Source organism: Schistocerca nitens, chromosome 3 (genome assembly GCF_023898315.1).
Source record: "Schistocerca nitens isolate TAMUIC-IGC-003100 chromosome 3, iqSchNite1.1, whole genome shotgun sequence".
In the NCBI taxonomy this organism is placed as follows: Eukaryota; Metazoa; Arthropoda; class Insecta; order Orthoptera; family Acrididae; genus Schistocerca; species Schistocerca nitens.
The window spans coordinates 454,122,344-454,140,670 of record NC_064616.1 but is presented as its reverse complement, the minus strand read 5'-3'; the positions used below and the strand labels follow the sequence as shown (position 1 = coordinate 454,140,670).

The following is an 18,327-nucleotide window of genomic DNA, read 5'->3' as shown; positions in this document are numbered from 1 at the left end:
TAAAAATCGTAGAGGGAGACCAAGAGATGAATACACTAAGCAGATTCAGAAGGATGTAGGTTGCAGTAAGTACTGGGAGATGAAGAAGCTTGCACAGGATAGAGTAGCATGGAGAGCTGCATCAAACCAGTCTCAGGACTGAAGACCACAACAACAACAACAACAACTAGATGTAGATGAAATCAAGTTAATTACTGGGTGTTTTTACTCGCCACTCAATTCTTACCCAGATCATGCAATGCTATCTGACAGATTGTTGTGCAAAGTACTTTTGAACACATCTTCTGAAAACTGTCTGGAGCAGCTAGTTCAGCAGCGCACACACAATGGAAATATCTTAGACCCTGTAGCTACAAATATGCCTGGCCTTATTGACATCAGTGTGGAAATGGGGTTAGAGATCATGATGTCATTATATCAACTATGGTTATGAATATCAATACTTCAGTCAAGAAGGCTAGGAGAGTGTTTCTGCTAGAAAGGGTAGATAAGCAGCCTTACCATGCCACTTAGGCAGTGAATTGACATCAGTTAGTTCCAGTATGCTAGATGTAGAGGAATTATGGTCAAACTGAAGAGTTGTGTGTCTATAGTAGGGTGCAGGTAAGACAGCGGCTGAATGAAGTGTTCTGCACAGAGATAGATAGATAGAGAGAGAGAGAGAGAGAGAGAGAGAGAATGCTTGCAACATTGCCAGTTGACACTGCCAGCGCTGCACTGTCCGGCATTAGCTGAGTGGTAAGCAGTCACGTGTCTAGCAATGTTGTTATTCATAAGAATCTCACCATTCCAATGGATATGTTATGTACCTATACTTTAAGTTCACATTTCAGTCATACTTTCTGAGCAGATTTGCTTGCTATTTTCATAGATTCCAATCTCTTTTTCATCTACTCAATGTATTTTTTGTTCTTATACATGATTCTTCTTATTGAGGCAAAACAATGACAGTGGTGACGCTTCCTAAGTGAAGAAGCACTCTCTTCAACATGCAGACGAGACCAATTAGAAATGTTTTACAAGGTATCTTCAAATGTTTCATTTATACTGCCATGATCATGCAGTTCCTGCACACATTAACGTATATAGCAAGCAACATCGTAGCCACATAAATGAACAGTATACTACTGATCTTGTAGAAAATGCAATTGTCAGCCACTATTTCAGAATGACCGCAGACAGCAAGAAAACAGACATGTACTGGAATTATTTTAACTGTGGGAGTGAAAATAGTGTGATCAAGCAAAAACAACAGCAATGAGAATGAATTTCAATAGCAGCTTGATGCTATATAAATTAAAAATTTTAGCAAAGTATACCTGGACCAGCCAAGACAGGCAGTCCTCTAAGTACATATGTGGATGCAAGAAAAGCCCCATTGATCAGTGTGTAATAAGGCTAAAATATTTCTGAGTGAAAATATAAACAATGTACTGTGTGTTACTCAACAGTGACATTAATGTAGCACATTTCGAAATAATGCAAACTGTTGATCATAAACTTGTGATTTATATACTCAGGTCAACCTAATGAACTACTCATCTAACTAATCTTGTACTTTCACAGTTTGTCAAATCGTTTCAAGATAAAAAAAAAAAAAAAAAAAGAAGACTGATTTTTTTGAAATGTCAGAAATTATTTTCAGGTACTTAGAATAGCTACTAACAATCACTATTTCCCTCTACCCAAATAAAATATAGAACTGCATAATCATTGTTTCAAAGACGCATTCTCAGCTACTAATAACAGAGATCCAACTGCCACACAGAAAAGGTGGTGATGAGTTAAGTACTTACCAACTACAAGCCAATTAATCAACACCACCTTCTTCGCAGTCAGACTGCGATGAATCTGACTCATGGAGGTTTATTATGAAAGGCTCAATAATGCAGTCCCCACTGATTTCTTGTTGATAGTCCTCAGCCTGTAATTTTTCTGCATGCCTTACACAGTCCAACCATGCAGAAATCATGATGTTCTCAATTATTGCATACATAAGACTCTCAATATCTGCAGTTTTAAAGGTATTGTTCTTTTCTGTGATGTAAGCTTTCAACTGCACCCACACCATCTCGATGGGATTGTAATGGTAGTGGTACAGTGGTACTCTAATTACTTGGTGCCCATATTGTTTAGCAATCTTGTCTATCTCATAGGTATGGTAAACTTGCTTATTTGCATTGAAAAGCAGCATCAGTTCTGTTCTGGTTCGTGATATATCATGAGGGATGTTATTACTTGATGACCAAATGACAACATCTGACTTCATGGTATGGGTACTAGGGACTTTGTTGAGTTGTGTTGAGTGGACACTGGCATTGTCCGTCACAATAACAGAATTTGGACAGAGATATGGCCATAATAGTTTTGTAAACCATTGTCTGAATACACTGTACATCATCTTGCTTACTTTCAGGAATAAATCATCTGTCCTCTGACCCTGCATGTACACTAATAAGTCGACTACTCTTACCTATTTGAACTTTAAGACCACCAAACCTATTGTTCATTTTCCAGCACATTGATCTTGTGTGGTTTTGGTTCACATACATTTTATCTATATAACAAATGTGAGATGTCCCACTGTCTCGAATCTCCTGCATTCTTCTTAAAAATACAGTCCTTGCAGCTACAATATCACTCTTGTCCATAGAGAATTTTCTCCCATTGTTCATCTTATGATATTCAAAGCCTATTTCCTTTAATATTCGTGGCATTGTCCATCAACTGTCATTAAAATCCAATTTGTCTTTCATTCAGGAAACTAAACTGTCTGCAGTCAGGTATTCGCCTTTTGAATACATATCAAATATTGTCCAAAGTAAAATATTACTGGAACAACTGTCCACATCATCTACTTCCCTGGTGATTTAAAAGATGCTGACTCATTGGCTTTGATAGATGCATTCATTTCACTGGAGATACAATGCACAGTTCACAGTCCCACACAGCATGCCTGAGCTGTTTTCACCTGGCTGCCGGCAACGCTAGAGTAACAACCCTGTGGTGATGAGTTGTCTGCTTTGGCTTCACTTTCGAAGAAGTTGTACAATCGGAATACTATAGCTCTTACTTGCTTGTGTAGTGCTTGCCTCTTTCCTGATCCATCAGCCATAATTAACACTTTGCAGACAATATAATCATCCACACATGTACACTGGAGAAGAAATCACCACTACACATTTAAAGCACACACAACAACGCATAAAACGAACTGAAGAGGGGGAATGACGCTACTGTTTGGGGTGTCACATAGTACATTGACCCTTGCTACTGCGCATCACCCCATCACCTGCTGTCTTAGCTCCACACAGCTATAGTAGGTGGATTAAGGATGGAAAAGACCCGCCATGGTTTAGTAACGAAATTCAGAAAATGCTGAGGAAGCAGAGGCTGTTGCACTCTCAGTTCAAAAGAGAATGCACAAATGCCAATGAGCAAAGGTTAGTAGAGATTCGTGTGTCTGTGAAAAGATCTATGCACAAAGTATACAACAACTACCACCATCACATCTTAGCAGAAGATCTGGCAGACAACTATTATGTAAAATCACTAAGCAGGTCTAAGGTTTCCATCCAGTCCCTTGTTGGCTAGTCTGGTATGGCAGTTGAAGACAGTAACACAAAAGCTGAAGTTTTAAATTTCATGTTCAAAAAATTGTTCACACCGTAGAATCACATGAACATACCATCATTTGACTATCGAACAGACTCCCATATGGACAATGTAGTACTAAGCATCCCTGGCATAGAGAAGCAACTGAAAGATTTGAATGCAAATAGTCACCACATCCAGATGGAATACCAATTCAGTTTTACAAAGAGTGCTCTACAGCACTGGCCCCTTACCTAGCTTGCATTTATGGTAAATCTTTCACCCGGTGCAAAGTCCCAAGCGACTGAAAAAAGTGTAAGTAACACATGTATATAAGAAGGGTGAAAGAACAGACCCACAAATTTACAGACCAATATCACTAACATTGGGTAGCAGTAGAATCCTTTAACACATTCTCAGTTTGACTATAATAAATTTTCTTGAGACCAAGAATCTTATATACACGAATCAGCATGCTATTAGAAAGCATCATTCATGCAAAACTCAACTTGCCCTTTTCTCACATGATTCTACTGCAAACTATGGATGAAGAGCAACAGGCAGATTCCATATTTCTAGATTTCCGGAAATCATTTGACAAAGGTAAGAGCATATGGAATAGCATTAGAAACAAGGATATCATCAGGAAAAAGGATATCATAAGGAAAACCACAGGAAAATGTGATAGGACTGCTGTAGTTCTCTACGTACATAAACAATTTCGTGGACAAGTTGGGGGGCATTCTGCATTTGTTTGTTGATGATGGTATGGTGTATGGTAACATGTTGAAGTTGAGTGACTGTAGGATGATACAGAGTGACTTAAGACAAAATTTCTAGTTGGTGTCATGAATGGTAGCTCGCTCTAAATGTAGCATTAGCAGTGTCCTGCTTGACACAGTCATGTCGTTTAAACATCTGGGCATAACATTGCACAGTGATATGAAATGGAACAAGCACGTGAGGACAGTGCTAGGGAAAGCAAATGGTCAACTTCAGTTTACTGGAAGAATTTTAGGAAAGTGTGGTTCATCTGTAAAGAAGATCACATATAGGATGCTGGTGCGACCTATTCTTGAGTACTGCTCAAGTGTTCAGGATCTGTACCAGGTCGGATTAGAGAAAAACATCAAAGCAACTCAGAGGCACGCTACTAGATTTGTTATCGGTAGGGAATTCCTGGAGGGAAGGAGATGTTCTTTTCAAGAAACACTATTGAGAAAATTTAGAGAACCAGCACTTGAATCTGACTGCCAAACAATCTAACTGACACCAACATAAATTGCACATAAGAACCATGAAGATAAGATATGAGAAATCAGGTCTTATACGAAGGCATATAGGCAGTCATTTCTCCCTTGCAAAACAGAAAAGGTAATGACTAGTAGCGGTACAGGGTACCCTCAGCCATGTGCTGTACGGTGGCTTGCGGAGTATCTATGTGCATGTAGATGTGGATGCCAGAACAACCACGAGTGAAGGCAAATGCAGTTGTTCCCTACACACAAAACGCCAGCTGCAGATCTCTCATGTATACACCACTTCTGTAAAGTGATAGAGAAATGAGTCTTACAGTTCTCATCTGTCTGACTTAGAAAGTTTACAGCAGTTCTCTAGTGTCACCAAAGTTTGTCAATGAAAAATCAAAATTTCGTTATCTAATACTAAAAAAGCTGTTAATACAAATAATACCCAAAACTGGTGTGGTTTCTCGATCTGATTATGTCTATTTTGTCATTGTATGCTAGATAAAACAAAATAGGCCTTTCTAATATTGCAGCAATTCTGTAACACACACCAAATAAGCGAGACTATTTTGGCACAAATGATCATTTTTATAACACGACAGAATATAATTCACAAAGTACCAATATCAACTGCCTATTACGCATACTAGAAGCACAAAGCTTTATGTTAGGAAACAGTTTCACATTTCATTCATACACACCAGTTTCTCAAGCATGAGATCAAAAAGTAGTATTACGAAATTTTTATATAAATTTGGAATTGTCTTATTCTTCCATAATTTGTGTGATGTCCCCGTTTCTTCTGCTTCCTCATTCTAACAATCTTGTCATCACCATTTCTGTAGCTATTCCTGCCATTGTCAAAATTTGTTCACCGATTAACTTCACTGACCCGGCCAGAATCACTGGTTTAGTTACCCCGTGATTAATATGCAGTTAGGCATTGTTACATATTTGTACAAAACTTTTCTGCGTTACTTCCAAAATAGAATTTAAGCGGCTGCTAACCGGGGACTGTACAACTAGTCCTTAGTAGTGTAGCGATCTGGCCAAAAATTTTCTCTCCAAATTTAATTTTCTTGGTTACGACAAGAAGATAATACGTAATCTTTCTCACTTGTTATTCCTGTAGTCGTTTATTTCCATTCTGGTAGACTCAATCTATGGATTTCGCTAGTAATTATAACAATGCTGATCATTTGGAAACCCAATCAACCACATAATACAACAGCGATTGGCATTCATCCATTCAGCTTTACTCTGCTCAGCTCGTATAGCCCCATCCCCTTTTATCTGTGGAAAGTTTATTTCTAGATGTGACGAGGATTCTCCTGACAGAGACAACACGTACACTATGCACACATTCAAAAATCAACTTATGATTCATTCAGAAATGAACTTAAAACAAGTTCAAAAATGTTCAAAAACCAACAAGGATGCATTTCAAGATCATATAAATGATCGATAGATCAATGTGCGCTGGATGCTAGGCGCTTTGTGAAACAAGTTTTTTTTCCTCAAGAATTTGAATTTGGTGCCCCCCTTTTCCCGGTAGCATCTAGCTGCTTGCTGCAACTGCTTGCATAGCCAACAGCCACATTCCTGTAGCCAGCAGGGGGAGAATCTACTACTCAAACGCAACTCAACAGCGCATATGCAAGAGCCCGCTCGTAACTGCTAACACAAATCAAATGTAAACAGTCGTGACTTCATACTCATCAGAGGGAATTTGTTGTTATGAAGTATTGCATAGTCTTCCTAAAGCCTTTGAAACATTTGCTGTTGGCAGACACTTGCATGAGGACTATGTGTCGTCGTCGTATATAGCGCATTTCCTTTACAGTTTAAGTTATTTTCCTTTTTTTCCTCTCATTTATGTTTTATTGTTGAAGTATTATTCTGCAGTAGCAGGATACAGTAATATCCTTTGTTAGAGTAACAGTTCTTACCAGTCAAAATTACAAAAATTTAACTGAAAACTAAAACAATGAAAAATTCCCGGAATTCTAAAAAATTCCCGGGTTTGTCCCGGTTTTCACCCAGATGAAAAAATTCCCAGGTTTTTCCCGGATCTCCCGGTTGTCCCGGGTCATATACACCCTGTATGTGGCAACATAAATACTTCCATACCAAGACTGTGGCAACATAGTGTACATTTACAGTTAAATGCAAGGGCTTTAGTTTGAGAATACCACTGATGGCTTCCTGAATGAAGAATGCATGAAAAGTGTCTAGTTGAAGGTCTACAAAATGTCTATCTCATCTCAGAATTAGAGAGGTGTCAACATTGTGAATTATTCCACATATTCTATTTACTGACAAATCAATATTTATTCACAATGAAACCAACACGTCACATCCCTCAAACACGACAAGTGACTGTAAGACTAGTTGTTTCATTTTTAATGTATGGTGAAATATTACTGACAATCAGTTCATAAGTCCAGTGGTTGTCAACAACCATCATAAGGGAGTGAGGTCTCAGCAATTCCTTCAGAAATTAATCTTTGGGACATTCCAATGGAATTTGCTATCTCAGTCTGTGAATTGCTAGCTCATTTCCCATGAATGATTTAACTAGTCACAGATGCATCATACTGTTGAGACAACAACTTTAATCATTGAAATTACCACAAGTACTACATAATTGATGCTATATAATCATGATTCTAATCAATAGCTATACAGGAAACCCACATTAGGAAGCAGCTAAACTAGCAGCCGGGAGGGCAATATCAGTTCTCCCACCTTTAGTCCAACTTGGTCAGTTGCACTCAAGTGCACACTGTCACCAAAATGTCACTTCTGCCATAGCTGTGACCCAGGTAATACATAAGAAGCCACAGCTATCAGTGAGACACCTATTGTTGGGTTTATGTGGCAACACACAACTTCATTCACATTGCAGCAGGCACAGCTTTACAACTTTGCTGCTAACCACAATCTGCTTGTGTGTTCACTGTGTAAACATGATGTACATCTGCAAAGAGAGCTGTGACTTTCATCACGTGCTGCTGCTGTTCTTCTTTGCAAGTTAAGATAACTCAATTACAAGACATATTGGGTCAAACAGAAGTAAGCATATAAAATGTATAAAAATTTATTTCCAACCTTAAAGATAATCCTAGAGGAAATGAAGTCTTACTGGACTACAGACTGCAACTGCCATGTTGTTATTTCTCTTCCCTGAAGTTATATACTGTTTCCTCTCTGCTCCCTTTCCCATCATCTCCCACTTTTGTTGTCCCTCCTTAAACTTTATCAATATGAGGCAGAACACTTGCCGGACAAACAGTATTCTACTTGTCCTGTCTCATATGCCGATGTTACTTGTAAGAAGCAAGACTCAAATTTTTTTCCCCCACAAAGATTAAAACCAACATACAGAGATAATGAATGCTTAAATGGTCATGTAGTTAAAACAGAAATAGTTACATAATTTAGATGAGTAGTTACAGTTCATTCTGCTACAATATACCTTATTACCCGTACAAGCATATATTACTAAACAGGAATATAGCTGTAGTTGCTATTTCAATATAGTACTTCAAATATTTGCTTGGTGCATAGTTTCACTGCCATTATACAATGTTTAAAAGAAGTCACTGTCTATTTCTGGCCACATACAGGGTGACAATTATTGAACTATATGACAAAAAGCTAAGTTACTTGCAAACAATGGCGTGCACACACTGTTTTCAACATGTAAATATCATTACAGATACTTGGATTTAGATTATGACATGTTTGACATGCCTGCCATCATTGGCAATGATGTGGTGCTGACGAATAGCGAAACTCTGCATGATCCGCTGTAGTGTCGGAACATCGATGCTGTCGATGACTTCCTGAATGGTTATTTTCAGCTGCAATGGTTTTGGGATTATTGCTATGCACCTTGTCCTTAATATAGCCACACAAAAAGGAGTCACATGTGTTTAGATCCAGAGAATATGGTGGCCAATCGAGGCCTATGCCAGTGGCCTCTGGGTACCCCAGAGCCAGAATGCAGTTCCCAAAGTGATCCTCCAGGACATCAAAAACTGTCCTGCTTCGATGGGGTTGAGCTCTGTGTTACATGAACCACAACTTGTTGAAATCAGGGTCACTTTGGATAATGGGGAATAAATCATCTTCCAAAACCTTCACAAACCGTTCAGCAGTCACCGTGCCATCAAGGACTATCGCACACTGCTAACTACACAGTCACCCGTTGAAGGGGATTCTCAGTCCCCCAAACATGCCAATTTTGCTTATTGATGAATCCATTCAAATACAAATGGAAATGGCTGACTCCAAGAAGGCGCAGGTGCATGTGCCCCATGCCCAACGAAGCAGTTGGGACATCCTAACGCAAACTGTTCAGAAGTTATGATGATTTTATTTCATATAGCTCAATAATTGTCACCCTGTAAGTCTTTACTGCAATATGCTTTATGCTATCCATTGATTTCTGTAATTGTGTCATTTTCAAATGAGTGCCTTGTAATTCATTGTGGTTACATGTCAGACAGCATTGTTCAGCAGATAGTTTTCTGGTTTGGCTAGACAAGCATGGGCATTTGGGACAAAGGCTTCTGACATCTAATGACTGTGGTGTATGGTGAGAACACAAGAGGGAGAATCATATGGAAAATGTGAAAAGGGTATTGTCTATACTCGCATGTCCCTGCATTAGTTTCAGGTTTCTATAGTATAATTTGTATGTACAATTGAGCAGAACTGCCTTTTCCTCTTTCTGTGTGCGTAAATGCCAGTATCTTTTGCCCAGAGCCTCAATTATTTTAAACAGTATATAATTATCTAGAAAGCAATGTATGATACTTGTCTGACAAATTTAATAAAATACTTCCTAGTACACACACACACACACACACACACACACACACACATTCCTATGCAGATGCAATACAAAAACTATAATGATTTAGGTACAGAAATTAGGACATATATACATCAGTAATTTGCTTTTTTTTTTTTTTTTTTTTTTGCAGAATTACTGAATGGAACAAGATAAGGAACAAGTATTCTTATCAAGTTCCCTCCACCACACACTCCATGGCAACTTTCTTAGTACATAAGGAATCAGCCAAGGATACATAAACAATTACTCACCTCAACATTAACTTTATCAGTGGCCATAACTGCTTTAATATTTCCTTTTGTATCAATGTCAGCAGCAGCATCAATGTTTACTGGGCAATCAGAGTCCTAAAATAATACAGAGTGTCTTATAAACAACAACCAAAATGTAAATACAGCAATGGAAAGTCCTTAATGGAATATAAATATGAAAGGAATAAAGGTAGCATCTCACCATATAGTTGAGGCACTGAGTGGTCAATGGAGGCATAAACACAATTGAGACATCTTTCCCAGTCTCCCTCTTCCTCCATTACATCTCTTCCCCTCAATCTAATCGTCCACATCAATGCAAACTGAGCCCAATCTCTGCATGTGGCCAGAAGGAGCTCATTGGTACTATATTCTAATCACTTGTACCTGCTACCTCTGCTTCCCAGCCAGCATAAACCCTACCCCCAACCCTCCCTCTCATCACCTCCATCTCCTCATTGCCCATACTATCCAACACAACCCCACTCCTCAGTCGAGATATAGACCAGTCACAATGTAGTCAGTCAAGTCAATGTAGCCATGCAGAGGTGTATGCATAGGACAACTCATTCAAAAGCTAGAAATATTCCCAGTCTCGTTTAAGTGCCTATCAACGATTCAATGCCTCAATTATATGGTGAGTTGTTTTATGTATAGCTTACATGATTTATATCAAAATGGAAAACGTACTATTACAATAAATGTAGCCATCTTAAATCATCCTCACATGGACAACTGAAAGCAATTAAGGAAAAAGAAACAACCAAATGTACAAATCAGGTACATCAACAAAACAGAGTAGATTTACATTACAATTATTAAAAGTTTTCTTCACATTCGCATACAAATTGCAACACAAATTTGGGGCCACATTTACTGAAAAGCTTGAAGCATGTTGTCATCTTCTGGGGGGCCACACAGTAAAAGTGTAATTACTGCTGATGTCCCTGTAGGCTGGAAACTTGTGTACTCACAAGTGCTAACAGTATGATTTATATATGAAGCCACTGTGGGCTATAACTACTATCTGCTTGTGTTGTTAGTTTCTATAATCTCATCTGTGTCCTTTCATCTCTATATGATAATGTTGTCAAAGGAAATAGATAAACCAAACATAAAATTAAAAGCAAACAGGTAACTGATTTTAATTATAACTAGGTGGAATTTCTCAAGGTGAGCTGTACTTGTAACTCCATTAGTACTGGCACTGTAGTTCTGAGAACAAAAGTATTAAACTGCAGCATTAAACAGGTAATCAGAGGCAACTGAGCAGATGGATTGCAAGAATGGCTGGGGATGGAGAATGGAGGTTTTGACAGCACAGAACACATATTCAAAACAGGACCCAAAGAAAAATGCCAATATGTTCTTAACTATAATGCCCTGCATCTTTTAAAATATGCAGCAGTAAGAACATATACCAATTTATCATGATTATTTATCCATTCAACAAGCACAAGCAGAGTGGAATCAGAAGCTGAGAATGAAGTACTAAGTCAGTTCATTGCCTCACTACTTAGTGAAGCAATTTGCATGTGATATATCTAAATTTATCTCGCTCACCACTTCTAAAAAATCATGATATACAGGACTATGTAAGATGAACAAGTGGTACAAAACATGCAAACCACCTGCACATTGGAAAGCTGTGTAGGACTAGTTAGAAAACAGTTTTTCCATTTTCTCTGTCACTGAAGTGAACCTCCTTGTCTCGTAAACAGCTGATGAGATTCGTCTGACATTTCCTTTCCTGCCAATAATAAGAAAAGTTTTTCAATGAAGTCAATGTCCACAAGAGCCAAACAGCATTCTTCTAGGCTCTGTAACACTACACACAAAATATAGATGTAACTCACATCTATTTATGTTTTATTTATCAGACAGATATTTAACTAATATGCAGCAGAAATGACCAATAAAACTGTGGACAATTTGCACCTAACAGTAATTGAATGAACTATATAATAATGACTCAAAAATAACCAGATGAGGAAACCTTGTTTATGAATACAATACTTCAAAATTACCTTCAGGGAAACACAAATGATGAACTGCATACACTAGGGGTGTCTGTCCCTCACCAACTATTTTACACACAGCAAAGACACTAGGTGTATATGAGCTCAATGAATGTTCATGATATCAGTTACTTTGGTAGCACATTTCTTTGTTCACTGAAAAACAGAAGTTCTCCTCTTTTGCAAAAGGTATTGCTTTGTGTTGTTGATTTGTAAATATTCAATCAAAATAGGTTTCAGTGACACACTGCAATAAAATGCCACTGGAATGCAAAACATAGCTCTACAAACAGAATAGGAGCAGGACTGTACCAATGGCCACCCACCACCAGCGGTATGCCATCATTTGGAACTTATGGAGTCTTTTGACAGAATACTCTCTTCAATACTTCCTTAATAAAGAGTGTTCTCAATTTGAGATCTAACATATCCATTAGAAAACTGGAGCAATGATCTATCAGCTCTTCAGCACATCTGCTGGGGCACTTCACTATTTTCAGTGATTTATTACCCTTAGTTTTATTTTACTCAAGTTCAATAAGCACAATATCTTACTTTCAAAACCAATAGTAACTGTGGAAATAACAACAATTTGATAAAATTTAGAATAGCATCCCCCATACACAGTTTCAATAGGTAAAAAATGAGGAACTGTTTATAAAAATGATTAAAAATAATTTTCTTTGTAGATAACTTACTGCCATTTTTTCTACCCTTTCCTTAGGGCTTTGCACAGCCACGAAGATGACTACACACCATGACCACACTATTAGACAGCAAAGCACTGTCATTTACATGGTGAGATATTATGAAATAAATTGGAATCAGGACATTGCCAGCAATTCTGTTAACAATAAACAGGAACACACCACTTATGTGTACACACTAGCAGTTTCACCACCAATATTACTTTCACATTTAATATGTGACATTCTGCTGGAGATACATGAAAAGTCATTATACAAAGGAACAACTTTGTGCTGTAACAACTTATCAAATTAGTCTTCACCAAATTCATAAACAAGTTGCTCAGATGTAGGAAAGAAAATAGTGAGACAGGCTAACTTGTGTATTATAGTTGTGTTCTCAGAGGGGCAACATTTTCATTCAGGTCTCAGTAATAAAATGAAAATGTCAGTATTACAAAAGGTAGAAAAGAAAAAAATCTATCAGTGAGTTATTAATCCGAGGAATACCAACGCATTTTTTGTAATGCGCATTACCAAGTGGGGGTACTTTATGCCCATCCTTAAAATAAAAAAGTAAAAATAAAAAAAAATCGTTATTTGTTCCTGACTTGCATCAACATCATACTTTTTAACACATAATGATATGTAAGTGAGAGTAAAGCAGCTGGATATAACTTTTAGCCCACTCTTAGACACTGGACTCGCATTCGGGAGGACGACGGTTCAATCCCGCGTCCGGCCATCCTGATTTAGGTTTTCCGTGATTTCCCTAAATCGCTCCAGGCAAATGCCGGGATGGTTCCTTTCAAAGGGCATGGCCGACTTCCTTCCCTGTCCCTCCCTAATCCGATGTGACCGATGACCTCTCTGTCTGGTCTCCTTCCCCAAAACAACCAACCACTCTTAGAAATAACAACATGCTTTCACTAATGTGTACTACCAACAGGAGGGTACTTTTTCATTCCCATTTGTGAAAAAAATTTCTGAAATGCAAATTTTGTTAACTGTTGTTGACTTTTACTCTCAACATACTATTTAAATAGATACTGATGTGTCAGTAAGGCCCAGAGCCTGAAAGTACTGAATGTGACATTCATTGGGTAAGTGACATCTGCTCCTACAACTTAAATTTTCGGGTTCAGTTTAACAGAAAAATTTGAAACATTTGTGGAAATTAGAAGAACAAATCATTAAAAACAATAATATTTTTTTTAAATTTTAAAATATGAAGTAACTGACTAGACTGCAATTTTTTCAAAAGCTGAGCACCAATTGACTAGCAAGTCGCAATGCACTCAAAGAACACACAAGCGCACACTGTAAGCAAACATAACAACATCATACCTAGCCTCTAAGTAGGCTGAATGGCACGAATAAGTGTCAGTGTGGAAACTTTTCAAAATACAGTATCTTGTTAATGACGCATGCTAGAATACTGCAACAAACACCACTGACATTTTAATTTACCCTATTTTTGATCTGTTACTGTTAATAGGCATTTTTCCATTTAAAAACTGTATGTATGCAAAAGAAATACATTTTCTAAACATTATTACAATCTGTTTATTGGCTAACAAAGAAGTAACTGACTACCAATCCAGTATGTGAAAACCACACATCAATGGCATTTTCCATTTCCACAACATTTACGATGTAAGTTTTAGGTGACTCACCCTGTATAATTATCTAGTAGGCAATGTATAATACAGACAGAAAGAGAGACAGACAGACAGACAGGTACGACTGCATATGAAGTGCGCTTGTGCTCTCCTCCCTTCCCCCCCTCCCCCCCCCCCCACACACACACACACCAGTAACTAACTTTCTTTTTTCTCTGGTGCAGAATTGCTAAATGGAACAACATGGGGAACACGTTTTCTTAGTCTCAAGTTACCTCCTGAACACATTCCATGTCAGCTTTATTAGTACATAGAAAATCTGCAGAGGATACATCAACAATTAGAACACTTACCTCATCATTAACTTGATCAGTGGCCACAACTGCATCAATATTTTCTTTTATATCAATGTCAGCAGCAGGATCAGTGTTTTCCGGGCAACCAGCATCCTAAAAGGACACACGGTATTTTATAAACAACACATAAAAAGACAAATATAGTAATGGAAAGTCCTTGGTGGAACATAGATAATGAAAGAAATGAATGTAACAACTCACCGTGTAGCTGAAACACTGAGTAATCAATGGGGGTATAAACAAGATTGAGACCTTCTCCCCGAAGTCTTCCTCCATTTCATCTCCTCCTCCCAACTCACACTTGCACATTAATGTGCACTGAAGTACAATTCAACCCTGCCTGTGGTGAGAAGAAGGTCACTGGTGCTACGTTACAATTCCCTGTGCCTGCTACATCTGCCTTCCAGCTGTCTGCAACCGTTCCTCCAGCCCTCCCTCCCATTCATCACCTCCTTTACCCACTCACCCATTCTATCCAACACAAGCCGTTGTCTTAGTCGAGCTACAGTGTAGTCACAATGTAGTTAGCTATACCATTGTAGTCGTGCAGGTGTATGTGCATAAGTAAATGTATGTGTGTGTGTGTGTGTGTGTGTGTGTGTGTGTGTAGCTTGGAAAAATGACTAATCCCAATATGCTCAGTCTCATTTATGTGCTTATCAAGGTGAACTGTTATATTTATTCCTTACATAATTTATAGCAAAATAGAAAATGTACTAATACAATAACTGCAGCCATTTTAAATCATCCTCGCATTGACAACTGTACAAATTAGATTTGTCACCAAAAGCCAATTCAACATTTACATTACAAACAATTATTAAAAACTTTTCTTCACATTTATTGATCTCATTCATTAAGCCTAAAAAAATCATATGAACAAATTGATACAAAACATGTGAACCACATTGAACACTGGAAAGCTATACAGAATTAGTTAGAAAACAGTTTTTCCATATTCTCTGTCCCTGAAATGAACATATATGTCTCGTGAACAGTATTTCAGTTCTGATGCATTCAATACACTTTAATATGCTATTTTTTTTGCATAAAGCAGAATGTGCCTAACACAGAAATGGAATAAAGTTTAAAGATTTAGTTAATAATTCATTGTATAATGTGGAAAATAGCTTACACATTAATACTGCATTACAGTATACATTAGTTATTCATGACTCTTCAAATACACTACTTTTAACACAGAGACTATACAGCCCTACAATGTTTTTAAGTGGCACAAAAACAAGAAAAGAGGTTCGGCATAGAGCGGCACTAAAGGTGTGGACATCAAACTGCCCCACTCCGTGTAACAACGAACAACTTATGCATGGTGTCGGTACATCAAATGAAGTGGTTTGTTTGTGAGCATTCTGTTTGTGGGCATTTCTCATTTTCCATTATTACTGATGTGCAACAATGGACACTAGAGCATTGTTCTGCACCTACAAACAACCTGTCGCAATCTGCGCGGTGAAGAGTTTTTTCCTTTTTTTCCGTTAAACAATAGTTTTACCCGGCAAGGTCAAGCATTCCAAAGAAATACACTAACTTCATTATTTTCTGCCAGTTTCAGAGTCAATAGCACTTCAAGTGATAAAATGTTGTCGATCAAAAAGTATGTGTTGCTAAAACATCACGAAAAGATTCAGGTAATCGAGGTGAGTGAAAATGACAAACTCCCTGCATGTGAAATAATGTTGTGTTTCAAATGAGGTAAAACACAAACTTATGATGCTTTAAGAAACAAGGATAAGATACAGGATGAATGGATGAAAGGGAATGGACAAATGAAAAAAGGCAAGAAAGACAGGAAATGAAGAAATTAATGAGAGTGTATGGGAATCATTCATAAGTGCTCAAGCAAAAAACTTACCTCTGTGTGGACCCATGTTGCAGAGTGAGGCTCTGAAAGTCGCTAGATGACTGGACAGATTCACAGCTAGGCATAACATATGGAATGAAGTGTGTGATGAAGCTAAGAATCTGTAGGAAAGTGTAGCAACAGAATGGAAAACAATAATGTACAACCTAATGGCAAATTATGACCCAAAAGACCTTTTCAATGCCAATGAAACGGGACTGTTATTGTGTACTGCCTTCAAAATCTCTAGCAATTCAAGGTGAGAAGTGCACCAGTGGAAAAATTTCCAAGGAAAGACTCACTGTACTGCTGTGTGGAACATGTTAGGTAATATGGACAAGCCACTGCTGACTGGAAAAGTAGCAAAACCACATTGTTTCAAAAAATAGACGTCAGTAAGTTTCCAGTCACATGGTGAAGCAATAAAAAGGTGTGAGTGGTTATGGAAGAATTGCTGGGCTCTCAAAATGCCAAAACAAAAAAAGGAAATTGCGAAGTTATCCTTTTCCTAGACAATGCAACTTGCCACCTAAAAGTCAAATTATCAAACATGAAATTGGCTTGGTTCCCACCAGTTGCAACCAGCCTCATGCAATCCATGGACCAGGGAGTTATTTACACATTCAAGTCGCATGATAGGCAATTACTGAAGCAGTCTCTTATTCTTGGTGTCGAAGAAGCAGAAAGTGCATTTTCTCTTGCCTGGTCAGTTTTTGTCCTGGATTGGCTTGGCAGTAAGGGAAATAAAGCCTGAAACTGTTACCAAGTGAGTCAACAAAGTGGGTTTTGGAGATCAAGAACAAGACACTTCTGTGGCCATTGAAACTCAAGAAAATGCAACACAGCAACTGCTGAATTAAAATACAAAACATTTCATATAGTGCAGATGACTACATTCAAAGTTACTACTTTTTGTGAACTCATTCCATCTTTACTTCAGCAACAAATTTGACAGAAATCCACATTACAGAAGATGACCAGAAAGGAACAAAGGAGGAAGAGGAGAAGAAAAATGATGGCCCTAGAAAAATTAATATGTATGAAGAAGCATAGACAATGTTCTGCCATTAGCAGCACACACAAATTCTCCCAAGCTGTTAGAACTATCGTATAGTGCAAAATATTGCATAGAAAAAAAAAAGGTTTTTTTTTTTTCAGGAAATTCAAGCAGGTTTCCCACCTTGATATGTGATGAAAAAAGTGGAATGAAAAGCAAATAAACACAGGAATAACACGTGAACACATACAACAATAAATGAAATTAAAGTTAGAGTAAAAACACAAATATACTGTGTTATTTACCAATTAGTGTGATCGTGTAGTATTCTATTGTACAATATACAGTAAATGAACACCTACTAGTGAAGGTACATAAATTTGTGCATAATTATAAATTTGTATTTTTATGTATGATATCTGATAAATTTTATGTAACCTAGTGAGTTCTATGTAATTTGGAAACTTTTCCAACTTGGAAAATTATTTATTTTAGTCCCATGTGATTTCATTTTGATCAAGTTTTACTGTACATTGGTAATTCACCACCTTATCTGCTCAATACCATATTTACTCGAATCTAAGCCGCACCTGAAAAATGAGACTCAAAATCAAGGAAAAAAAATTTCCCGAATCTAAGCCGCACCTGAAATTTGAGACTCAAAATTTAAGGGGAGAGAAAAGTTTTAGGCCGCATCTCCAAATCGAAACAAAGTTGGTCCATTGTAATATGAGACACAATTTAGGTCGAATGAATGACGATACAGTTACAGTAGTTTGGTTCAAGTCGTAACCTTAGCAGTTAAGCTTTACCAGGTAGCCATTGCTATGC

The 18,327-nt window shown here is 37.7% G+C and overlaps 1 protein-coding gene across 1 annotated transcript in view; it reads right to left on the bottom strand.

Moving 5' to 3' along the window:
- The window catches only part of LOC126248382 (uncharacterized), a 549,077-nt gene that overhangs the window by 309,057 nt on the left and 221,693 nt on the right, over positions 1-18,327 (bottom strand). Inside the window, exons 11-12 of the mRNA XM_049949323.1 lie at positions 14,636-14,731; positions 9,957-10,052 (exon numbers count right to left, since the gene is read on the bottom strand). Of these exons, the coding sequence (XP_049805280.1) occupies positions 9,957-10,052; positions 14,636-14,731 (192 nt within the window). The remainder of the gene's footprint in view (positions 1-9,956; positions 10,053-14,635; positions 14,732-18,327) is intronic.